Here is a 26,639-nt window from a genome sequence, read left to right on the forward strand (position 1 = left end):
TGCCCTAGGTAGTTGCAATTTTGCACACCTATTAGTTATCATTCAGCAGAACTCTGTGGCTTAAGCGCTGGGAGTGGAGAAATTCTAATAGTAAGTACCTCTCTCTTTTGCTGACTGCACACTCGTTCTTCTTTAGAAATTCATTCTCATTTGGCGCAGAGTGACTGTACTGTGGGTGTTCCTCAACACCGCTGCACGCTGCAGCGGCACATGTAATACATAGTATGTATGTGCTAACTGCTATTTACCCGCCCACATTGAATTAGATCGGCATTGCATAATACATAGTGTATTCCTATACCTGAATATTTTGTAAAAGCCAATGTAATTATGTCCTCTATAAAAACAATACCCCAGGTTTAAAGTACCTTGCAACAAACGTTGTTATTTAGAAAAAACATAGGTACCTACGTCATTTATTTAGAAATAAAACACCTAGATATTATGACGCTCGAAATTCATACCGACTCCCATTTTTTTTCTTAAGGTGGTGAAGAGACTCAAGGGTCAATATCCAGAGCCACTATTAACACAGTAGAGTACTCTACGCTACTGCAGTATATTGTAATCAAATATGGAATATAGAATTATAGATACGGAATGTCATTCACATGAAATAAACAAATCAATAGTTAAGATTAGATAAAAGATAAAATTATATCGAGTATTTTATTGTGTCAGATGTCGAGAGGCTTTTAAATATGTCAATTTAATGGAAAATCTAGTCAGCAAAAAAATATAACATACAGGGTGTTTAAAAAAAGTTTCTGAACAAAAAGGGACTAAAAACTAAATTTCGATTTTATTTACCTCTACTGCTGCTAATAATCATATTTTTAATATAATTTCTAAAATAGGAGATGTTTATTTAATCGGATATCGGTTCCTCGACAGATTTGGTTCCATTGATACATAATACTAAATTCAAATTCGAATGGTTTAATCGACGTAAAATTTTACAATTATTTGTCGATAGTCATCTACCACCAATGTCTGAACTATGAGCTACACAATAAGCCAGCTTGTAGTTATCACCTCGGAGCTGCAATTAGTCTCTTGTTGACACATCGTCAGCCGCTATGTGTAAGTACCTAGTTATACTATGTACCTGTATGTACTTATACATCATTATAATAATGTGTAGGTACACCCGGAACCGCAATCAAATAGTCAATAGGCTCTCGTAATTTTTGTTGTAGTAATGAAAAATAAACCTATAGCTATATTATACAGGATGTTGCAAAGTGAGCTGACATAGGGAGGGAGGTAGGGAGGGTAGCTGGGTAAACAGTACGTCGTTAAGTAGTGATTAGAAAATATACTAGTATTCCATCGAAGGAGTATAGGAAGCAACTACACTGCCGGGCAATGAAAAAGTTCCACTGAGAAAATTCCGACACCAAACGACAACGAACAAAATATTAATGTTTATGGTCGTTAATATCCTCATGATCCGTTAAATGTAATACCTCAATATTGCAGAAGACAACATTAAGCTAGCCTTTTCCGTTTAGAAGTAATATGGTGCTTTTCACATTGGAACCTTTTCATTGCCCGTGAGAGTATTTCTTCTTTCTGTCGGGTCGATGGCAACGACCAAGAGGAATGATCCACAATATCCTCCTTCTTAACGCGACACACCAGACACCTTTTTTGTGGTTACCATCCCCAATCAATTTCCAATCAAGCACTAATATTCTTTTAAAAACAAAACCTATAAAGTGTGATTGATAAATAAACAAAAATCAATGGACAATAATGTGAATGTGATGAACCTATTCATTAACAATGATATAATACAACACAGTGCACAGAGTCAGCAGTGCATGACGACACTGAGGCCACTTTTTCTATGAAAGTTTCATCATGTCGGTTGATCGTTATGATTGTAACAAATCAGCCTAGAAGTAGCTACTTAGGTACTGAAAGATATTATTAATAAGTAACTGAATATGATCAATGACTGCCTATTCTATACTTAATTTGTTTAAAAATAGCATCGTAAAAAATTAAAACGTTGAGTCAGGCACAATAATATTTTATTTATTTTGAATAAATTTACTAAGTCCAGCTCGTTTGTATTATAATACACTGCCGGGCAATGAAAAAGTTCCACTCACAAAATTCCGACAACAAACCACCGCAATTTTTTCAAAGATTTAATTTAAAATTGGAACAATATACTACCGATTTTAGGTGGTAATATCCTGATGCTCTGTTAAATGTACTTCAATGTTGCAGAAGACGGCATTAAGCTAGCCTTTTCCATTTAGAAGTAATTTGGTGCTTTTCTCAGAGGAACATTTTCATTGCCCGTGAGTGTAAATAATTGACGAGACGACCGAATGGCGTAGTGGTTAGTGACCCTGACTACTGAGCCGATGGTCCCGGGTTCGATTCCCGGCTGGGGCAGATATTTGTTTAAACACAGATATTTGTTCCCGGGTCTTGGATGTGTCCGTAAAATGGCAATAGGCCCGCCCCCTATTACATTGGGACTAACATAACACTCTGGCGAAAAGTGGGTGCAGCAATGCACCTCTGCCTACCCCGCAAGGGAGTATATTAGTACAAGGCGTGAGTGCGTGTTTTTTTTTTTTTTTTTTTTGTAAATAATTCATCGTAAGCGATGAAATGTCAAAATAGGTATTACTTTAGGACTGCCGAAGGAGGAAGGTAATGTTTTTGACATAGGAATTAATAAGATTCAGCGATTAGCCTACTTTTGACTGCGGTAAACTTACAGAATCACGTACCTGTTGACACTTGAAAGTTTGTAGATACTAGATAGATAAAAGATTAGGCCACTGTCATAGCTGCGTTTTACGTCTGTGATTGTTTTTACTATCCGTGCTTATAGTTCTATCGGGTGATTATCAGTGACACGGCACGGCACAGATCTCCGCTCGTCACCGTGAGTCGTCTGCCCCTGCTGTAGCGCCTCCGCAGCCCCTGCAGCCGGCGCCTCGCGTGCGCGTCGTCACTGCTCTCTTGTAATTACAATCGGCCGCTACTTGCTATTGTTATTTACCTCATTGAGTTTTCTCGATGCGGCGAGGGCACGCCACAAGGCTGTAGACTTGTGGTGTCAACAGGACTGTTGTGTTCATTCTTGTTAATAAATCACTGTGTCATATTTATGTTAGTTTTTGTTTATTATTTTCGTGTGATAACTTCTAGTCAGTTGTGTTAACGTAACGTAATAATGAGTGCAGTTAAAAGTGTTGAAACAGATAATGTTGGTAAACCAAGTAAGTATAGAACCTTTCCATACACTTTTTTATATTTAGTGATTTATTTATTAGTTATGAGTATGAAAGTAAATTAACCATATTTTAGACGTTCCCTGTTGATGATTGTTAATAGTTTTTTTTTGTTTTATTATAAATTTGTACTGATAAAAAATTGTTTTGAATTAAAATCCGATGAAGGTACTTTTACACACACGCAATCACAAAACACGCACTCACGCCTTGTACTAATGTACTCCCTTGAGGGGTAGGCAGAGGTGCATTGCTGCACCCACTTTTCGCCAGAGTGTTATGTTAGTCCCAATGTAATAGGGGGCGGGCCTATTGCCATTTTACGGGCACATCCAAGACCCGAGAACAAATATCTGTGTTTAAACAAATATCTGCCCCAGCCGGAAATCGAACCCGGGACCATCGGCTAGTCAGGGTCACTAACCACTACGCCATTCGGTCGTCTTAGGTACTTTTACAATATGCTTATTTCGGACAAATAATCCATAATCTATTAAGTAATTATTTAACTAAATAAGTTTAACGAGTGAAGCATTAATTTATTCAACTGTGTGCATCTGCCGAGCAAAGATCCCTAAATTAATTGAGATTAGAGGAATTTGATTGATATCTAGGTATGTACAGTCTAAACGACTGCGCGTGTATAATATATTTAGTGCTGTGTGTAAATTGAGCAGCCTGCACAGAGCACATTCCTAAAATAGTATTTAAAAAATTAGTTTCTATAATCATTGAGTATAATGTATTACATACTGGTAATAATGTAAATGTAAAAGAATAGTGAACAATTGACACTGCACATTTTATTTTTATAGTAATACAGAAACTCATAAACCAATACTAATTATGTGCATACTCACTATTCAAACACACGAGCGGAACGCTGGCAAATAAATATGAATAGTTGAATACGTATTGAAAGAATATAATTATTTAACAATATTTCATAAAAAATTTCTATTTTAATGTTTAGCAAACAAAAAGAGCATCGACTCAATTATTACCCGTATAACATCATGAATCTATACCTTGCATAATGCATACACAAATGTGAACAAATATAATCCAACAGAATCTTTTCAGGATTTACAGATTTTCGTATCGAAACGTTCTGCCCATAAACTTCTTAATCCATCTACCTTCATACTACCACACTAGTTACGGTTTGACCTATGGTGTTCGATTGCACATACGTTATCATAAGCATACATAAAAATCTACTAAAATAGAAAATAAAATAAAAAAATCCATGCATGGTTTGCCTTTATGAAGCAGTGGACAGTAGGAGCAACAAGTCAATTCAAGTCTCCATCATCGACAAGACTCTATGCAAGCTGCAAGCGTGACAGCAGCAACAGATTCTAGTTCTAGTTACCGTGTCCCTGCAGTACAGATACAGCATGCCATACACAAGAAAATAATGTTCTTATCAGGGAACAATTAAAAACTACACGATTTTATGTCTCACGTGCGCCACGAGTTTTCTTTATCCGACGTTCATAAAGGGCCATTAAAGTAAAATTAAGATTAATGAATGAATCACACAAGCGGAAAAACGGAAGCGTTATGTACCTATGTACCTTTTGTCATTCATCTATCACAGGACTCTCTTTGTATGAAATTCGATGGTTAACCCAACGCCAATTTCGTATGTTAGAACACTGAAAAAACAACCTGCCCGGTACAGTAAGAATGTACAAAAATATACTTAATTACAATAATCTGGTTTTGATATTTAAAATACGATTTTTTCCTATCCGGATCCAAATTATGCACATCATTTGAAAATAAATGCATCAATAAAAACAGAATCCTATTATGATATTGTTGAATGTTGAATATGAACAAGTTACGTAAACTTGAAACTGCATGATGACATTTACTTCAACATCTCGATGTCCTAAACACTATATTTTATTACTTATTTATGTATTACAGTCCAAATACAATTAACATTTAGACGATATTAAAACGTGCATTTTAATATAAAACTACTTATATGATTATATAATATATTATATTAAAATCTGTTTATATTTATACCTATTTAAATCTTTGGGATAAACATTTTCTATGACGATCCACTGTGAAAAAAGTTACATGCTTATATGTATTATTACTTAGCGTAAGGACAGGGCCAACCGCTCAAGAAAATGGTACCCTCGCGCTGGCCTTAAATTTCATATACATAATTATGTCATAAGTACTTTGTTTGAATTAGGGCCAGCGCGCGGGGGTCACTTTCTGTTCTGATGATGACGGGCGAAATCTGCATCATTGTGTCATTATAGCATTGTGTTCGGCTCTACAAACGCTTACAATGTAAACTGTTCTCCATCACGCTAGTAACAGGGTGTTGGTTGCAGCGGCGTGCCTCGGCGTGCGGCACGCGCAGGCCGCGCTGCTGTTCCTGGCCATGCTGCTGGCCTACTCCATGCGCGTCAACATCAGCATGGCCATCGTCGCCATGACCGACCCCGCCAGTGAAGATGTGAGTACCGGGGCGGAGGGGGGAGACCAGGGGGGATGGACGATTGACCCATCAACTGTTAGTCTACTGAATTTTAAGTCTAACGAACGTTGAGGCTGGGGCAAAAAAACGGTTAAAAAGCCTCTGAGTAACAATGGTGCAGAGTCCTCGCCCTTCATTGAGCGGGTTAGAGACTTCCTGAGTAATGGTCGAAGCTCTGTGTGTAGACTACGCGAGGCCTGTGCTGCAGGATCCATTATAAATACGACAACGTTAGCCCCAGCCCGCATTATTATTACCAGGTATTAAGTTAGCTAAACGATTGTTATTTATGATATAATAAGTACCACCTAGTTGGGACGCAAGATGCTTGTTATGCTCATCTTATTGATAACTCTCAGTGTTACAAGTGGCCATATCTGTTATTGTAAGTTGTCATATCCACGTAGATAAGATTAGATCCCCCGGAGTGCTGTCAGTGATCCCGGCGCGTGCAGATACCCGCTATCCGACCCTCCATCTACCAACTTACCCAGTATCTTATCCAGGCTATCTTTGAACAGTTTACTACAAACAAAGATTATTGAGCTTTTAAGTGTCAGTTAATCTCAGCGTATCATGTTTTTCTAAATGAAGTTAAATGCTATGGTAAGTATGGGTGGGCAATTTGTATGTGAGCGGCAAAATTGCTGAGATAACATTTTCAAGACACTGAAGACTGGCACAGTTTAGGAAAGCGACAGTCTGCGGTTGTGTATATCTGTAGCAGACAGCGGCGGATAACGATCAGACGATAACTGTGATAATGATCTTAACATCGACAAAAAATATGTCGATCAAAACATAAACAACTCGAGTATGGTACCTAGTTAAATTTGGTTGGGTGTCACGTATGCTCCCATATAACTACCTTACATAATATTATCATTAGGTACATAATAAATCACTCCATGAAAATTTTAGTTTCAGCACTCTACTCATATTTTTTTATAAGTACTTTCAATTTCAATTTCATTTATTCATATACGAATTAAACTTAAAACTAATACACAAACAAACATGCAATTATTACGGTAACATTGTATATCGAAAAAAAAAAATATTAAAACTTAGGTAGGTACTCTTTTTTTGTAATAGAGGTTCATAGTTAAATTTTACAGTATTATAGTGGCTTACTGAATCAAAAAAGTCTTTGAACGCCATTTAAGTATCTATCCACCAATCGATATGGTACGTATCGTACAAAACGGCCAAAAGGTGGACGCGTACCTATCCTATCGTTTCCTTTCCTATCCGGCCTCGTCACCTCGTGCGGTCGTGCCGTGCTTCATCGATCTCCTCCGACCTCGTGTACAGTATGACACATATTGGTACAAAGAACAACCGATACTCGACGCTTCTGACTTTCGCTACAACTCCATTCAGAAAATAGTAAAACTTTCTCATTAAATTTGCATAATAATGTTCACATGCAGCGAGTGCATTGTTCCCGCGGCGACGGCTCGGTGTATCGCACTCGCATTGTTTACAAGTTGCTCGCAACACACTCCAATAGCTCACCGGTTTATTCATCTGTAATAATGTTTAAACGTTTTTCATATTTATTTACATGGAAAACGATGTAAGCAGGTAATTTACGTAGGTAAATAACCATGTAGATTTCTGTATGTTGAATTTCCTGATGTTGTTGTTCCTATGGCACCCCAGAGGTGCAGAGGGTCTCCACTAACGTCCGCCACTTCCGCCTATCTTCGGCTGTACTTTTGGCCTCGCTCCAGCTTAGTCCAGCGAAATTTCCTGATGACTGTGTAAAATTGTGCTTTGTGCAGACCGAAAAATACTCGTCATACGTAATCACCATCAACACCCATAACAGTCATTGTTATAAATTTTGTTAAATACTAGCAATGCCGAAAACCCTTTGATGTTGTTAAACCTATAATACTTATAAATTGGTTCCGTATCTAAATATGTTTTCCCAATGTATGGCAGCTCTGTTGACCCGCTACATCTCTGTTTGCAGTCATTCTCGTGGAGCGTGCAGAAGCAGTCGGTGATCCTGTCGTCGTTCTTCTGGGGCTACGTGGTGCTGCAGGTGCCGGCGGGGGAGGTGGCGGCGCGGTGGGGGGGCAAGCTGCCCGTGGCGCTGGTCGTCGGCGTCAACTCGCTGGTCTGCCTCGTGCTGCCGCTCGCCGCATACTATGTGAGTGCTAGAGGAGCAGTCAATACTATAGGCTATAGCTATTTGCTCTACAACACTCTATCCTCGGCCACCCTCAACCAGCCTCTATGGGCATCCAATCTGTGATTAATAAATGCACTTCCGATGATCTATTGGATAAACCCGTTAACTTTCATAAGCTATGCCTAGGCTATAGTTTTCTATTATGTAGGACAAACAAAAAAAAAACATTGTTTACTCGTGGTTTACTCTTTTCAATTCCGTATGATGTGCAACTGAGAATAATTATAACTTGACCAAATTCTAATTTAATGAGAAGCGTGGTACTCCCGAACAAGTGCAGTTTGCGGGGCGCTAAACTGTTTGTGAAACAGTGAATGTTACACAACACACAGCTTTAGCTTCATCCTAATGAGAATTTCAGCTTCAAAATGGAGTAGTTGAAAGGCTCCAGTCTAAGCTTCTACCTGTTTAATGAATTACCTAACTGGAAGTTTCTTCCAATTGTATAATCTGTTTCAGTTACGTATATACAGAGGTAGATAATTATATAAAAGAGAATTAGCAATTTTCTACAGAATGAGTACCCAAGCTGGATTGCAAGGCACTTGGATTATTTTAACATTTAGGTTCGTACATTGAACTCGGTTTTTTACCAAAATAGTTAGGTACGAGTACGAGTATATACTTTATTGAGCTGTATCTTATGATAAAATACCAAATTAAATAGCATAGCCCAAAATGTAATGCTCCAATGTTCTTCAATATCAGAGCACATGGTCTAGGACAACATAATTACAATGAACATACTATTATGATCCCCAATTGCCCATTATGACTAATGCCATGACTGTGTGTGTTTGCGCAGGGCGGGTGGGCGGCGGTGTGCGCGTGCCGCGTGGTGCAGGGGCTGTTCCAGGGGCTGCTGTTCCCCTCCACGCACAGCCTCATGAGCAAGTGGATCCCGCTCGAGGAGAAGAGCCGCCTCGGGACCATCATCTATGCTGGTGAGTGCCCGAACACGCAACAATAAATAGGTACTCTCTCAGAAGCAAACCATTTTCCGATGCTAACAAATTTTAAGCAACCAAAGTCAATCGAAAGCCCAAGTCAAAATCAAACTAAAAATGTGATACTGTTCAATACTTCATATTTTTTTTATTAATTTAGTTAGAATATACAGGGTGGCCCAAAGAGTGACGTCCAAAGGAAAATGTTTGATTCCTTAGGTCAAGGGGTAGCCAAATCAACCCCATGTATGTTCAGCAATTTTTAGTAGTTTAGGAGTTATGATTTTTTTAACTAATTTTCTACTAAAATCGACCTCAGTGGATCAATTATGTTTTATTATTTTTTTGGATAACTTTTTTAATTTTTTTTTTTTTTTCGTGTCATCCTCTTAAGTTGTTCTTTTAACCATAAAAGTTTCAGCTACCTAGCTGTAATGTAAGTTAGTTATTTTTATATCGAAAGTTAAAATTATATCATCGAGCTAGACTGCTCTGAATTTTCAACTTGAAATTAAAAATTGAAATAGATATTCTCAAGGTCCCTTATTAATTTTAAAAACTCCGCAAGGTTCCAATATAACATAAAAATAAAAATAAATTATTGCTTAATGGGGTATTGTTTGCAGAAAACAGCCTTCAAAGGTACTTGGGTGGAAATTACCTAATTAGTAAATTGTTTCAGAAAGTTGAAAGATTCCTGTTATGTCATTACTAAGGACTAATTCAGTATATTTATTCTGTCTGACAGCCAAGCTGCTCTTAAAGCATTGACTTTTGCGGAAGTTAACTCCAAACTTATAATGGAGTGCATCCTCATCCTGAACAAAATTGGAGCTTACAATAGAGTGACCCTGCGATGGGTGCCCGGATATTGTGGCATCAATGGCAATGAGGAAGCAGATGAGCTCGCACGTCTGGGAGCAGAAAGCCTACCGTTGGGCCCCGAGCCCATCATCGGGCTACCAAAATGCACCGTTCGTTTCGTTTATTTTCCAAAAACATTTTATAATAGGTACATAAGTTACAACTAAAACCTGCCGCTTAAACCACGCAGGTTTTATGTGTGGCAAGTGCAGTCAGAAGTTGTGCATTAAACAATAATTATGGTTGGCTATATAAAGTCGTCGCGAGATCAAGGACTGGGCACAGAACCAAAGCTTAGAGGCTTGGAATAATGTACCAGGGCAACATCATGCAAGAGCCCTAATCGTGGGCTATTCGCAAAAATTTACGCGTCGAGCTTTAGAGCTCACACGCAACCAACTGTAGGTTGAACATTCACCTACATAAAATGGATCTGTCCGATACTCCAACTTGTAGATTTTGCAATGAAGAGGACGAAACGCCCATGCACATTCTCTGTGAATGTGAGGCCATCATTCACAAGAGAAACAGAATCTTGGGCGGTTACAAATTAGCCCCCATAGATGTCAGGTCTCTCCCTCCAGGTAAGATCATCAGGTTTATAAAAAACCTGGGCCTGGATAGTGAGATTTGACTCGGCAAGGGGAGTCACAATAGATCTTTTACGTCGCAGTGGCGAATGGGCACTGTTAACATAATTTTACCGATGAATACCTTCCTATTCTCTAACTCCAGGAGCTCACATCGGCACGGGTCTACAGCTGATGGCGGCAGGGTTCACGGCGTCGTACCTGGGCTGGGCGGCCATCTTCTACATCAACGGGTCGCTGGGCGCCGCCTGGACCGCGCTCTACCTGCTGTACGGCGCCGCCTCGCCTGACGACTCCAGGTCTATCAGCGAGGAGGAAAGGACCTACATACAGAACTCTCTTGGACAAGTCAAGGGTGAAAAGGTGAGGATTTGTTGTGAACTTTCAGAAACTCTAAATTCTGGCATCGACTTCTCGCTGCAAGAGAGTGGATTGGTGCGCTTTTATCCCATGAACTATAGCACTCATCAGATATTATTCACTGTACTAAAAGTACTACTACTATGACGTTTCCTATTCATGTCTCCAGAAAGTGCCGACCCCCTGGCGGTCGATCCTGACGTCGCTGCCGTTCTGGGCGCTGCTGGTGGTGCACTGCGGGCAGAACTGGGGCTTCTGGACGCTCATGACCGAGATGCCCTCCTACATGAGCCAGGTGCTCGGCGTCAACATCAAGGCTGTAAGTCTACTAACTCCTCAGTTCACTTAGTTCAGAAAGTCATACTAGATAAAGGACGACAAGTAATCAGCTCGTAATCGTCCACTAATGGTCAATGGACATAAGCATCTGCCAAGGAGCACCAAAACACTCTGCCATGGTCTTAATTTTGTTGATCTAGCGGATCGGACGGTTTCTCACGATAAACTTGCTTGTTCGAACGAAGCCCTCACACGAAAACTCTACACTACCAGTCGTCGGTTCTTCAGCGCATGAATCAAAATATTTTATACTATAATACAATTCTCTCAAATTCCAGAACGGTGTGATGTCCGCTCTGCCGTACCTGGCCATGTACCTGATGAGCCTGCCCTTCGGCTTCCTGTCGGACCACATCCTGGCGCGCGGCTGGCTCTCCGTCTCCGTCACCAGGAAACTCTTCAACACCATCGGTCAGTGCGAGACCTGTCCCTTACTGAGTCTTCACGACATCATTTCGTCGTAATCATTCTTCAACAACAAAAAAATTGGGCTTTGTGTTTTATTTTCTTTAAACCTAATAACGTAGCATTAATCATCATGCATGTTTCCTCATGACAGCACTTATAGAAACAGCCGCAGGAGGAGGATAAATACAGCATTATTGTGGAATATATAGCTTAGACTTTGTTGTTTCTAAAGAGTCTCTAATAGAAGTGAAGTGTGTATCCTCAGGTCTGTGGGGCCCGGCGCTGGCGCTGATCGGGCTGTCGTACGCGCCGGCGGGTGACGTCACCGTGGCCGTGGCGTGCCTCACCGTCACCGTCGCGCTCAACGCCGGACACATCATGGGCTTCCTCGTGAGTGTCACTCGTACTGTCAACGCAACCCTACAGGAGATTCATACCTCAGTTTTGAAATATAGTGGCGTTGTAGGAGCTGTAAATAGTAAACAATTAACTATCGCTAATCTGACTGATTGCTAATTATTTCACCACTATGGCAAATCATAGTCCATGACTGTGTTAGTCACAAGCATAGTAAGGAGTGTATTTCTACTTCAATCATACTAGCTAAATCCCAGACCCAAAATCAATTACGCATACATAATAATATGGGGTTGTTACTTTAACATATGCATAAGTACAGAGCGAAAAATAAATCAGGACTAGGTATTTTGTTCTACTCATACACGAAGGTCATAGCTTGCTTCATATACGTACGTACGTACCAAGTTTATATTTTAGCAAATATTTTTCGGACGGGCACATTGTCGTGACGTTGGATCAATACAAAGGGATTCCACGTATGCAAGAATGTAGAAAATAATCAACCCCAGACCCAGACAAAGAGGAATTTTATGTATAGATATAGACTATGTCTCTACCTACCTGTCTAGAGGGTATTATAAAATTGTTCATGATTTTAAATTCGCATAGGTTTATCGCTAAATACATAGGCCGAACTACACTGCAGCGCTTGCTGCAACTACTTACCACTTTGTACCCTTATTCACAAACCCACTATTCCTTCATACGAACATTGAAAATTGGTTTGTTTGAGAAGGTATAAATGTGTTACTTATGAAACTGACCGTACACCGCACCGTCGGACCAACCCTCGCGCCGCTGCAGTCAGTTGTATTGCCGCGTGATGCAGTTCCATTGCATGCATCATCACCCCTGACCCTAACCCCTCTCCTCTCCCCCCTCAGCTGGTGCATCTGGACCTGGCGCCGCGGCACGCCGGCTCGCTGATGGGCGTCACCAACTGCGTGTCCAACATCGTGTCCATCGTGGCCCCGCTCGCCGCCGGCGCCATCCTGCAGGACGAGGTACCTCATCACCACCACCACCCGACTCCTGTTTTTGACAGCATGCGGATTTTATCAAGCACGCGGGATAAATAAATAAATATGTGAGGAAATGTCACACGGCCATCCGACCTCAAACTAGGTTGATACGCCATTTTCCTGAGTCTCGTGTGAATAAGTGCATATTCCACGCGTTTCAATGAATATTTGTTTGTGTACGCAATCCCGCATGCGTGATCAATTCCGCATGCAGTTAAAATAAGCCTAGTTCTATGAAGAAAAATGATGATGAATCTTTAATGAATTTAACAGCAGTCAAGTTCTGTTTTTACTTCTGAGGTTCTGACGAAAGAAATTCCGTTTAAATTATTAATTCAACTCATAATCTCATTAAAAAATTACAACTAACTCCCAAAAAATTATACCTTTTATGTTAGGTAATATAAAACTTCCCTACTTATAAAAATTATGACTTTTTAACAAAAAGACTCCGGATGATTTAAATGCATTTTATTTAGCTCTTAAAGCCCCTTTACACCGGCACTTAACCCTGACCGTGTGACCGTCCCGCCCGGTGTTACTCTTTTATTACATACTTTACATAAAATTTCAGGCTTCGTGCATAACAACGTCACGTGGCTTTGGCATTAATATGAAACTCCACTGTACATAATAAATATGATTATTATTAATGCTTCATCAAAATAAGTTACAACAAAAATAACTTTTCTGCATTTAAAATACCTATATAATTATTTATTAGCGAGAGCGAGAGCGCAAGTAAAAATATACCGACAGTTAACCGCAAAAAAAAACAGTCGCTGTTCGGATGTGTACACTGGTCTTAATGATTTTCCCATTCAAACTGTAAATGGTTTTTTAAATACCTTCCTTAATTGGAATATGTTTGTTTAAAAGACGAAAATTGAATTTAACGCGCGTTTTAAAAATATTTTGACGAAAGTATGAATAAACGGAAAGGGTTTTCAATAGTAAAATTATGTCAATCTTTACAGAGTTTTGTTACGTTCTTTGCCGTTTAATGTGGGATATGGGAAACGAAGTAGAGTCGAAGTTTGTTTTTTATCGTTCGTTATTATGAGACTTTTATTAATATTATAATTAATGTTATGAGTATGAGCCGTTAATTAAATTTTCATTACAACTCTACAAATCTATCTGCCGCACTACACCACCCCATCATTTCATAAAAAAGTAATCGCTTGTGTACTAACTTTGTGAACTTCGTCTGTAGCAACATGTAGTCTGCTTTCACCTTTATGGGGCAATAATTTATCATACGTTTATCGTGTGTCCATGTCCATTCATCTCTTTAGTTTATTCAACCTTGAACCATGTGTGTTGGCAGACGGACCCGGCGGACTGGCGCAAGGTGTTCTACCTGGCTTCGCTGGTGTACCTGCTCAGCAACGGCTTCTTCCTCATCTTCGGCACCAGCGAGCGTCAGCGATGGAACGACCCGCCCACTCAGGAGGGGAACGGTGAGGACCTTTGATTATGATCATCTTCTAACTAGTCCAAAAAAGGTACAAATAAAAAAAATTAATTCTAAGATTTTTCTTCTAGACTTTTTGTTTTACTGGTCTATAAGGTAGCAGATAATTTATGTTTCTTTATAATACTTATGGTTTCAATCACTTACTTGTTTTTTTATAAATCATTTATAAGATTATGATCACTACTTTTTAGACACTTTTATCTGACTACGTTTAGTTACAAGTAGGGGCAGATTTTCTTTTATGTGAATATTAAAAAACAGCTCTTTTATGACTAACAAAATGCTCTCTGTCTCGGAGTTCCCCGCGATCATGGTGATCTTCTTTTGTTTCAGAAACTTCCACTCAGCATGCGTCAGGGAAGGTGGTTTAAAAATATCGAAGTTTCTTACCAAGTATTTATTGTTAGTCCTAATAATAGTGTAATTATTTATTGAAAATAAAATGTTAATATTAAAACACTTTTTTTCATTTGCATTTTTTTTATTCAAAGGTAGACTTTTTTTTCTAATTAATAAGGCTGCCTTTTTGTCACATCTTATTTTAATGGTGCACATGATTAATATTTTATTGCAAAGGCGATTCATAGAAGGTTAAGTTTAAACTGGCGGACTGGCTGAGATTTGTAAGATTCTGTACTCAACAACAAGTGTAGATAACCTCCCGATAACCTACCCTTTACTGGTGCAACTTTCAGAAAACGTTGGAGTAGTTCCTATTCTTCAAAAGAAGTGGACAATATGTTTTCAAGCTACCAAATCCTAAATTTTGAGCGGCTGAACCGAATTACATGAACATAATTGAATAATAGCAACTTCGAGGTTGCGACAACTTCAAAGATGGTATTATTTACAAAAATAGGATAACACTACCACTTATTTATTGTGGTAGTTTCATAAAAAAAATATTCTGTCTAGTGTTGTACATGGTTGTACATAATAGTTTTATGCCAGCAGACCCAAACAAATAAACAGATGCTGCTCCTGTGACATCTCTGTTCAGGGCATTGAATTTGAACTTCATAATCACAATAATTTGACTAAGTATGTGTAAACAAACGTACGTATTACTGCCTCCAGTAGCGAGGAGGCCGCGGACAGATAGACAGTGAGTGACATGCAGTCTCCACCGGGAGCGACAGGTGCTTGCGAACGACAAACTTACTGAACATGGAGAAAGTGACGAGTGATATTACCATCCATGTCCCACCTCGTAAGTATTTTGTATGCTGTACCTAATTATTTATTTATTACTTTACAATGAAGATGACTTGTTATGGTTAATGCTTCACTATAAGCTTCGAAGGTAACGGTTCAATACCTGGATCAAAAAGTTATGAATTTATAAAGATTGAAGAGTACAAACATAATTATGGCTTGATATGATGAACTTTTTTTTCAAAGAAACTTTTTTGATTGAGATAGAAAAGGAAAAGCATAATTGGCGATGGTACTTAAGTACCTATGTTTATTTAGTTTGAACAAGTTTGAACAGTTCAGCAAAACTTGAACAAAATGTAATATTATAACGTAGGTGTGGTTCGGTTGCAGCGGGGCTGGGCGCGCGGCACGGGCAGGCGGCGCTGCTGTTCCTGTGCATGGTGCTGATGTTCTGCATGCGCGCCAACATGAGCCTGGCCGTGGTGGGCATGGTGGCCGTGCAGCCGCAGCGGGTGAGTGACACACGATCCATAGTTGGACGTGACTCCATATACTACCAAGATCTCCGAACCGGACCCACCCATTGAACCCGCAACCTCTGGGTATAGCGTAGATAATCTTTTACCACTAGACTGCAGAGGAAGATATTTATAAACAGAAACTTAATAAATAGATGATTTGAAATATCGTATACCGTCGTATACGAGATATTGAATCGTTTCTACTGCTACAAAGGCAAAATCACGAATATTTGCATGCATGAATGTAAGCAGAAATTGTAACATGCGTTAGAGGAACGTAAAAATGCAATATGTATGTAAAGTTGCTCATAAAGCAGACCCGACGGCGGGCGGAGTCGGGACATTTCACTGAGGGAACCGCGCGCGACGCTCCTGAAACAATTCCTAGCGACACTATCAGAGTAACATTCATAATCTTAATCAAAGAAGGTTCAGTGTCCCTGAAATTTTGTTTTTCAGGTTTACCATACTTACCTACAACCTACCAGGATAACGTAAAAAAACTTAGCATAAAATAAGTACCTAAGTTATACATAAAATATTTTCGCACAGTTCCAGGGACCGTTGCGGGCCGTCAATGTCACACTCACAGTAACGACCTATAAAACACAAGTACATTTAAAACGGCCAACTCTGAATTGCCTCCCTGAAGTTTCGAATTGAGGTCACTGATTGGAGGAAGAATCGGAATAGTCTCCATAAAACTTTATATGACCGTTAACAAAGTTGTAAAGGTTATAAAATTTGCAACAGCTTTTATATTCATGGGACCAGTTTGTGTGAATCGGAAGTTATATATTTTGGATCTACACTACAGTCGAATTTCCTGTAAGGAAAAGAAGGAATAAAATATTAAGTACTTCATCCCGATCTCAGCGGTGTCTGACTGTCGCAAGTCGCAAGTCCATCCCGCCCTGTATGCTTACCTTCTAAACACAACATGTCAGTATTTCCACGCAACAGCCTATGTCATGTCAAGTCTTAATTGAGCCGAACGTACAGGGAAAATGTAGAAACATATTCGGTGAAGGTAATTCGCTTTACAAATATGGAACTTGCGAACAATACGGCAATTAGTAAATGTAATGTATGGCGCAGCGCAAAATTGGGTTAACGCAATGCGAAATTCTCAATTTAGAGTTACTAGCTATTTCGCGTGTAGGTATAATTATTTTAATAACAATCACATAATTAAATCTAACCTCAAGCTAAAAAAACTATTTTGCATTTCAGTATTCGGCTTCCCGCCTGTTTAGCTCGGGATATTATGATCCCCACTGTTCGGACGTCCGCGGCCGCTGCGGTCGACAACTTTGAAATTCAATATTATGATGTGAATTCAATGTCCATTGTAACATTGCTGTCCAATCATTTCAAAGTTCGGAACAGTGGCTCTGGAATTCATTACTGGCTAGACTGCTGGCCACTAATTTGAAAACTGATATTTGCTTTCGGTTCTTGGATGTGCCCATTCTTAAATAGTACCCATACTATTACAATAAGACGAGCTTCTGCTGAGGTTAAAGTTTGCCAAAGCGGTCACTAATATAGATTGTGCCGACATAGTTTGTAGAGAAACAATTCTACTGTCTATATTCTACCCTCATATACATCACAAGTCTTGTTCTCATTCCAGGACCCGCCGGCGGCGGACTTCAGCTGGGACGCGCAGCAGCAGGCCGTGCTGCTCTCCTCTTTCTTCTGGGGCTACGTGTGCACGCAGGTCCGTTGATCACTCCGGTACTTGTCCCTCGATTGCATTTTTATCTACCAATGCACCATCTAAAGTAAAAACATATCTTACATAATCCATATAAGATTGTATTTTACCAATGATCATGTTGTAACATTGTCCAATGTCCATGGTACTGAAGTGATGGTCTCCTGCAGATCCCGGCGGCGCAGCTGGCGCGTGCGTGGGGCGGCAAGCGGCTGCTGCTGGGCGCCATGGCCGTCAACGCCGCCGTGTGCTGGCTGCTGCCGCTCGCCGCACGCGCCGTACGTACCGAAACGTCTACATAATATACTCATAGTTATGATACTCATGGAGGGTTACTCTTACTACTTACTGCTCTATACTGACGAAAAACGAACGAACGAGAGCTGTCGTGAAATCGGCACGTTTAATATAACGACATAGAGTCGTGGCTGCGCAGCAGCGCTCCGAAACTTAGTTTTTCGTCATATAGAGTGACCCCTATGGTGTTTTCCGCCAAAGTATTGTGCACAAATCTGTGTTGCTTCTTTGTATCGCAAAAACCTGCGACATTAATCACGCATTTGCCCTTTAAAAACTGTCAAAAGAGTCGCAGATTTTGCTTTGCGACGTTCGCAACGCAGTTTTGTGTACCCTTATTGAAATCCAGGTACATTAGAACTTAACAATAATAGGGATGTATGCAACTGCAAATGACATGATTGGTCATACCCCAAGCTCTCAAGGTGTACGTGTGATTCCAGGGCGGGTTCGCGCTGGTGTGCGCGTGCCGCATCCTGCAGGGGCTCACGCAGGCGGGGCTGTACCCCGCCGTGCACCACCTCATCAGCCAGTGGGTGCCGCCGCAGGAGCAGGGCCTGCTGGGCTCCATCATCTACTCCGGTGAGACCACACATACCACACCCAGAGACATTACGCACCTACCTCTATGAGGGTAGAGTAAGCTAGATAAGATCATTGTTGTCTGCTTGGCTTGATGATGAAATACCTAGAAAGTGTGTTAAATTTGTGACCTTATTAGCAGATTGATGATAATGACCATGCACAATCTACCGTGTATGTGAATACCCTTATTTAACTTTTAACATTTTGACCGTAAATATTGTCGCCAGAAAGCCTAATTAACATGATTATATTAATGTATTGTATGTACGTGGTTGTCAGGCAGCGTGCTGGGCATCGCGCTGCAGCAGCTGGGCGGCGGCTGGCTGGCGGCGCGCTGGGGCTGGGCGGCCATCTTCTACGCGGACGCGCTGCTGGCCTCGCTGTGGGCGCTGCTGTACCTGCGCCTGGGCGCCGCCGCCCCCGAGCAGGCGCGCCTCCAGCCGCGCGAGCTCGCCTACATCCAGGCCGCCTGCAGCCGCACCGGGGAGCAGGAGGTACACAGCCCACTACACACTGGTTCCGGAGTCATAAAATTAAATGAAAGATTGGTTTTTGGAGGTTTTCTGCTAGAAATGCCAAATGTTGGCAAAGTTTAAATACATACATATAGGTACATAATCATGCTCATGACTTTAATTCCCGAATTTTACGCATTGATAAAATGTTATTTAATTTCTCTACATTATCGTCCACCCATAAATCTTAGGATCAAAATTCGGTATGCGTTGGGGTGGCACACATTATCTCTGTTGCTGAGTGTCTGACCTGGTCCCCGGCAGGTGCACCCGACGCCGTGGCTGGAGATCGCCAGCTCGAGGCCGTTCTGGGCGCTGGTGGCGGCGCACTGCGGCCAGAACTGGGGCTTCTTCACGCTCATGACCGAGGTGCCCACCTACATGGCCACTGTTCTCAAGTTCGACATCAAATCTGTGAGTATTCTGGCAACTTTATATAGGAGTGTAAGTATATTATTTGAGGAGCCGCTCTACTTTGGAGTTCGCCTTACCAATAAGCTCAAAGAGATTAATTCTAGGTAGCCGTAGTCTCTGAAAACCTTCTTCCTCGTTGTTTCCAGAATGGCATATTCTCGTGCCTGCCGTACCTGGCGATGTACGTGCTGAGCCTGGCGCTGGGCGCGGCGGCGGACGCGGCCGTGCGGCGCCGCTGGCTGTCCCTCACCGCGCAGAGGAAGCTCTCCAACACTATCGGTGAGCCGCCAGTCACAGCAATATTAGCCAGGGGCTAGTGACAGCTTCATGAGCAGAAGGCCACCTGTGAAATGAGCCGTCAGGAAGGCGCCAGTTACTGCTGTATGAGCAGGTCACCAGTGATAGTAACCGTTAAGGGTCTGCAATAGGGAATCGAGGGTTGGCATTGTCATAGAATTATGTAGTAAATGATGCTCTACAGCCTTGAAAAAAATCACACAGGTAGTTGAAGAGTCTAGCTAGGTGCTGAATCATTCGAATTTAAGTAAATGATTATGGATAACTGTAAATTAATTTCAGAATATCAAGAAAAACCAGTCAATCACACTCCCGTATTGTAACAACTGTGTCGTAATTATTAAGAATTTTCATATGATTTTTATCATAATATATTATAAAGATAAAGGCTTGGACTAGGCGCTAAATACCTTGTTTTTTAATAAACACACACTTATTTTGTGTAAATTAATCCCAAACTTGAGCAATTTTTTCCCTCAAATCTTCATACAAATATCTATGGCGGCTTTCTGTGTTATAAAATCATAAACACAAGTGACGTTTGACTCAGTTGGCCGCTGGCCTCCAAAGAAGGGTCACGTCGGTTTAGGCAGCACTGACAGCTCGCGATCTTGTCATTGCACTTTTTCAACTTTTATGACACCAACATAATTTGATTTGAAATTGAGGAAGCATAATTCTTCCAGTATATTCAATACATTAAATTAAATTAGATAGTGTGCAATATTCTCGTGATATTACAGTCTCGTAAAGGTCTGATGAGGAGCAGGAATATAGCGAATGGATCTAAGTGATGACAATACGCACGAACATTAGGTTAGGGATCAAAAATACAGTCTCTTGGTGCTGGTTGAGGTATGGTCTCGTGAGGATCTGATGAGGGCAGTAACACGGTGGTGGCTCAATTTTATTTCAAAGATGTTAATAGCTAAAAGCATCGAGTTTGGGCTATTAAGTATGTTTTTCAGAGAGAGAGAAAGAGATTTTGTTTTTCCTCTGGATGTGTTAGGTTTACTGGGTTTACTAAGTTCATTCTGTTAATGGCATCAAGTTGTTATGTGTTCATAAGTAATAATTATTTATTAACAAAATGCTGTTGATTCTCCACGAAAATATAAAAATAAAAATAAAATAAATAAAAATAAATTCGTAACGTAAAATTGTCAATGACGGAATTTCTTCTATAGACAGTAGCCACAAAAAAAACAAACGATAGATGGCGTGATTTGAAGATAAAGATACATTTTTTCGACACATAGACAGCAACAACAAAAAAATACAGATTTAAAGAAAAGAAACACATACTTATACAAAACAACAAAGAAAAAAAAGGATACACATCAAAATAACTGGAAAAAATATAAGCCCCAATTTACTTGTGTGGGACAGGGAGTAGCATAATATTTTTTTGGGGTACTCCCCATCTATGCGAAATATAAGCTTGATATCTTTACCCGTTTCTGAGAAAAAGGGTGGTGACAGACAGTCAGTCAGACAGACGGACAACAAAGAGATCCTATAACGGTTGCTTTTTTTCTTTTGACGTTCGAAACCCTAAAATTAAGTAAAAATATTATGCTGCCAAAAAATGTACTTAGAGGTATTGAAAAAGCGGTATATAAACAAATTATACCAGCAGAGGGTTCACCATTTAGCTGAATGTTACTTAGAAAACGGCCTTGAGTGGCGGTCAAGTTGGTCCCCGCCTGCGATACTTTCCATTAACATTGGGACTCGTTTTCATGTTTTTAGCGTACAGTCAGGTTTTTAGTTTTTTATAATTGTATTTTTTTATTTGTAACTTTTTAGTTGTTTTTATTTTATGAAATTTTACGTCGGTAGGTAGTTCATGATCATTTTTTATTTCAATAATTTTGGTGTTGTTATTTAAATACCTTCAATATGCATATTTTTGTAATGTGAAAATCAAGTCCTTTCATTTGATACCTTACACGGCAAAGTTGAATTATTATTTTTTCGATCATCACGTTATGTCCTCAAGAGGGCGCTATGTACATTTCAATGGAACGTCACATAGCCTATAGCCATCGCGCCATCAATACGCTTCTAACAATACCTCATACATCAAAATCTATCAAGCCGTTTAGGCTACAGGAGGGAACAAAGAAACAGACAAACATACATATATACATACATACAATCAAAAAACATTACCCTCCTCCTTCGGCAGTCGGGTAAAAAGGAGTAAGACAGGGTGTCATTCTGAACTTTTGCTCTACGAGTTTTGGAAATTAACAAAAAAAAAACCTTTTTCATAGAAACTTTGTTGGACATGTGACTTTTTACCATGGAAAACGAATATTTTTTTTCGCGAATTTGCAAATCTCGTAGAACAAAAGTTGTTCAGAATGACCCCTTGAGTCATCCCCTTTTGGCTTAGTATAGCCCTTTTGCGACACTATGTATTTACTTTGCTTTGTCGTCGGGGTTCAGTTGGCTGGAGGATGCCCGAAACTTATTATCTCCACTTTAATACTTTTAGTTACCTTTCTACAAGTAAATACCACATTTGTTTGAGAAAGCTAATCGGGTTCCGAGTATAGAGTAAAGTGGCACCCCTATTAATTTCTACTCTTTCCTGGTGCCTACCAGTGTAAGTAAGAATTATACTTACTTACCCTAAAATCACCCAAAATGTACTTGAACATAATTGTCAATAAAGTTGGCGAGTAAAAGTTTATCGACCCACTGTGCAAACTTACATGTGTGCGTGTCACTGCCTGTGCTGTGTGAAGAGCATTGAAAACCCAAAATTGGCGCGGCACGTCACCCTGTACGGGCCCTTAACCAGTAGCTATTTTTTGCAGATTAAGATGCAAAATTAAAATAAACATAAAGGTACAGGATAGCGTTTGTACTGTTTCCCACACAGATTTCTTACTAACTGAGCGATTTGCTTTGCTAAGAAGCGCCACATACGACTCTAACACCACTCTTGGTACCCAGAAAGACAAATTCACTTATCTCTCCTTGATTGATGAACTCTTGCTCTGATGAAACCGATTTACTATATCTGTTGCTCTGTCTGTTCAGTAATTTTACTGATCTCCTAGTGTGTAGATGCGTAGTTATGTGTGTGTGTGTGTGTGTGTGCAGGTCTGTGGGGCTCGGCGGGCATGCTGGTGGCGCTGGCGTACTGCTCGGACGTGCGCGCCGCCGTGGCCGCGCTCACCGCCGCCGTCGCGCTCAACGCCGGCATCTTCACCGGCTTCATGGTCAGTGGAGAAGGACCTCAAAGTACTATATTGGCTTATTAAGACACAGAAAACATGACCTCTTCATTTCTGTGGCCTTAAAATTTCAGACCGGTCTGTGTTTATTAGAACCGTTTTCTAATTGTAAGAAATATCAGTGGCTTTTAAAATCTTCGCAGAATAATCAAGCAACTAAAGTAACAATCGTGTTGGCTGATTTCTTAGCTCGGAGGTGCTCGCACTGCAGGTACTTGCACTCGTACTCGTAGTAGATTGCACAATAAGCAGCCGCAGCATCTGCCGCGCGGACTCGCCGACTAATGTTTTATGTGGGAACAAGCGCAGCACTATTTATCAAACATGTCGGCGGTTCTGAATAAATAACTTTGCCTCGTACGCTTTAGCTTTGCATAAAATATTATCGCTGCTCTTTGATATTCCAGAATACACAGATAGAAAATAAAGCACCATGCATAGTAGGATATGAACACTGTGCGCTGTGTAATCAAAGAAATCTAAAATACTGCGGTTTTCAACTCTCACGAATTGAGTTAAAAACGTAGTAAATAAAACATTGCAATTCCCAGAGTAATATTATTGACATTATAAAGCATGAATCCCTTTTAAAAATATAGCATTATATAAATAAGCAGTTTTTCCTCTGAAAATCCTAGAACACTGAGAAAATTTTATGGTTTCAGTTTGAAGCTTACTAATGTTTGTGTGTGTATGTGTGCAGTTGAACCACATGTAATGATGTCCCCTCTGTCTGTGTGTGTGCAGTTGAACCACATGTAATGATGTCCTCTCTGTCTGTGTGTGTGCAGTTGAACCACATGTAATGATGTCCCCTCTGTCTGTGTGTGTGCAGTTGAACCACATATAATGATACCCCTCTCTGTGTGTGTGTGTGCAGTTGAACCACATGGACCTGGCGCCGAACTTCAGCGCGTCGCTGATGGGCGTGAGCAACTTCCTCGCCAACATCGTGTCCGTGGTGGCGCCGCTCGTGTGCGGGAAGATCCTGCACGAACAGGTGACGCACTTGCACTAATAGACATCTTATCGATTATTTTTGTCAATAATTTTTGTGTGCTTTCCATTTGTTAAGTGGCAGTGGGCTGGTCATATCTGCCGAAGAACCGATAACCGTTGGGGTAGACGAGTTCTCGAGTGGAGACCACGAACAGGCAAACGCAGCGTGGGACGCCCTCCTGCCCGCTGGACTGACGACCTTAGGCGGGTGGCGGGTAGTGGTTGTATGAGGAAGGCCGAGGACCGAGTGTTGTGGCGCTCCTTGGGAGAGGTCTATGTCCAGCAGTGGATGATTATTGGCTGATGATTCCATTCGTTGTATTCTTAAAGCCGCCCTTGGTAGCGGTAAAAGGTACATTTTGTGGAAATAGTGGAACCGATGTATTATAATACCGCTACCCACGGCGGCGGTTGCGGATAACTCTGCGGTTGTAACTTGTATTGACAAGAGTATTCCCTGGTGTGCCCTCAGTCGGACCCGGTGCTGGCGTGGCGGCTGGTGTTCGTGGTGGCGGCGCTGGTGTACGTGGCCTGCAACCTGGTGTTCCTGCTGCTGGGCACCGCGCGCCGTCAGCGCTGGGACGCTCCTCCGGACCAAGACGACCTGGGTGAGTAGCGGTGTGTAGGACCAGGGCGACCTGGGTGAGTAGCGGTGGGTAGGAACAGGACGACATGGGTGAGTAGCTGTGGGTGGACCAGAGCGACCTGGGTGAGTAGCAGTGGGTTGGACCAGAGCGACCTGAGTGAGTAGCGGTGTGTAACCATAAACCGTTTTATTTTTTATTTAATACTTTATTGCACAAATATGAAATATAAGTGTACATTTTAAATGTAGTTCTTCGATTTAGCTGTACTAAAACGAATTTCTTATGATTGTCAAATTCTTTTTGTTAGTATAATATATAATAAACCAGACTAATAATATTGCAAATGGAGTCGTTAAGCTAGCCTTTGCCGTTTAGGAGTAATTTGTACATAGCTCGCGAGTGTAAATAATTATGTATCTATCTATAATATTAAGTAATTCATACTTTTATTTCGTTACAGAATTGAGTTCTACACGGAAGATCAACTCTACAGAACGATAATTTAGAGATAACTATAAGCACATAGATATAATAAATAATAAAGCAAACCGTAATACCTATTGAATTACTTGTTTATATTATACTAGCTGTTCCCGCGAGCATTGCTTCGCATTAAAAAGTTTTCCCATGGGAATTCCGGGATAAAAAGTAGCCTATGTTTTTTCTCAGGGTCAAGACCATATGTGTACCAAATTTCATTCAAATCCGTTCATTAGTTTTGGCGTGAAAGAGTAACAGACAGACAGACAGACAGACACAGTTACTTTCGCATTTATAATATTAGTTAGGATTAGGATTAGGATAGTTAGGACTAGCGATCCCGCGCGCTTCGCTTCGCCTTAAAAAGTTTTCCCGTGAGAATTCCGGGATAAAAAGTAGCCTATGTTCTTTCCCAGGGTCTAGACCGTAATTATGTATACCAAATTTCATTCAAATGTCAAATCCGATCAGTAGTTTTGGCGTGAAAGAGTAACAGACAGACAGACACAGTTACTTTCGCATTTATAATATTAGTTAGGATTAGGATAGTTAGGATTAGTTAGGATTTATTGATTTATTTTCCGCTTTACCTTAAATAGTGATACCTACTTTTATTAAATCATTTCAATACAACAATGCGGACTCGGCAATCGGGATATTCAATGAATACGTACCTACTTCTATGTATTTTAGTTGGTACAATATAAAATACGTATACTTGAATATGTTGATACTCAAACATCTTTAATACAGGTCACGTGTAATAAGTATGATGCGGTAATGTAGCGCAGAGTCGCAAGCGACAGGGGTCAGCACTAGTCTGCAGGACTAGCGACTGTTTCATTTATAAACTTCATTTTTCATAGTGAGTATCGTCGGGTCCCTTCTAAAACCAGCCAGCCATCCTAAAACCAGTATAAAATATTATTAACTTATTTTCTTAATAATATTCTTATGTTATTTTAAAAGATAGTTGTAGGTAGGGCAATAATTTATTGTTGCAAAAAGGGTAAGCTTATACTAAGCCGACAAAGGTTGGGACTTTGGGAGTGACACAGGGGGTCATTCTAAGCAACTTTCGTTCGACGACAGAAATTCGCAAAAAAACATTTTCCTTTCCACGGAAACTTTGTTGGTCACGGTACTCACGGTCGTGATTTTTCTATGAGAAGTCGATTACTTTTACAAACTCTTTTTTTCTACCAAGTACAAAATTTGCTTAAAATTAATTTGTATCAAGAAAGAAATCTCCTACCGCCATTGCGTTGACTAATGTTACGCCCTTTATGTTGCTCGGCTTAGGACCCGCGTGAAACTTCAGTAATGCTGAAGCAAAGGCTTATCCTAATGCCTCATTATAATAAATTGTAATTTAATTAGAGTGTCCCGGCGGTCCGGGGCGCGACCGCCGGCGCGGACCTCTAAGAACTCTCATTTAAATACTGATTAGGTTTTTAATTTTATAAT

The 26,639-nt window shown here is 40.5% G+C and overlaps 2 protein-coding genes across 3 annotated transcripts; both read left to right on the top strand.

Moving 5' to 3' along the window:
* Positions 1-2,864: 2,864 nt before the first annotated feature.
* LOC105392686 (putative inorganic phosphate cotransporter) lies at positions 2,865-14,805 on the top strand. Of its 2 annotated transcripts, none has more exons than XM_038115206.2 (11): positions 2,865-3,251; positions 5,630-5,754; positions 7,757-7,936; positions 8,784-8,922; positions 10,525-10,742; positions 10,909-11,058; positions 11,357-11,489; positions 11,752-11,876; positions 12,731-12,850; positions 14,199-14,376; positions 14,682-14,805. In XM_038115206.2, the coding sequence occupies exons 1-10, from the start codon at positions 3,206-3,208 to the stop codon at positions 14,343-14,345; spliced, it is 1,383 nt and encodes a 460-aa protein (XP_037971134.2). In that variant the 5' UTR covers positions 2,865-3,205; the 3' UTR covers positions 14,346-14,376; positions 14,682-14,805. The 2 variants fall into 2 exon arrangements, with proteins under 2 accessions (XP_037971134.2, XP_048478558.1); XM_048622601.1 differs by having other exon boundaries at positions 14,199-14,331.
* Positions 14,806-15,395: 590 nt separating this feature from the next.
* On the top strand, positions 15,396-25,257 carry LOC105393552 (putative inorganic phosphate cotransporter). The gene is made up of 12 exons (XM_048622810.1): positions 15,396-15,558; positions 15,897-16,018; positions 17,664-17,750; positions 17,918-18,025; positions 18,488-18,626; positions 18,909-19,123; positions 19,409-19,558; positions 19,705-19,837; positions 22,973-23,091; positions 23,987-24,106; positions 24,578-24,713; positions 25,153-25,257. The coding sequence occupies exons 1-12, from the start codon at positions 15,516-15,518 to the stop codon at positions 25,191-25,193; spliced, it is 1,413 nt and encodes a 470-aa protein (XP_048478767.1). The 5' UTR covers positions 15,396-15,515; the 3' UTR covers positions 25,194-25,257.
* The last annotated feature ends 1,382 nt before the right edge of the window (positions 25,258-26,639 follow it).

This window comes from Plutella xylostella, chromosome 8 (genome assembly GCF_932276165.1).
Source record: "Plutella xylostella chromosome 8, ilPluXylo3.1, whole genome shotgun sequence".
NCBI lineage: Eukaryota > Metazoa > Arthropoda > Insecta > Lepidoptera > Plutellidae > Plutella > Plutella xylostella.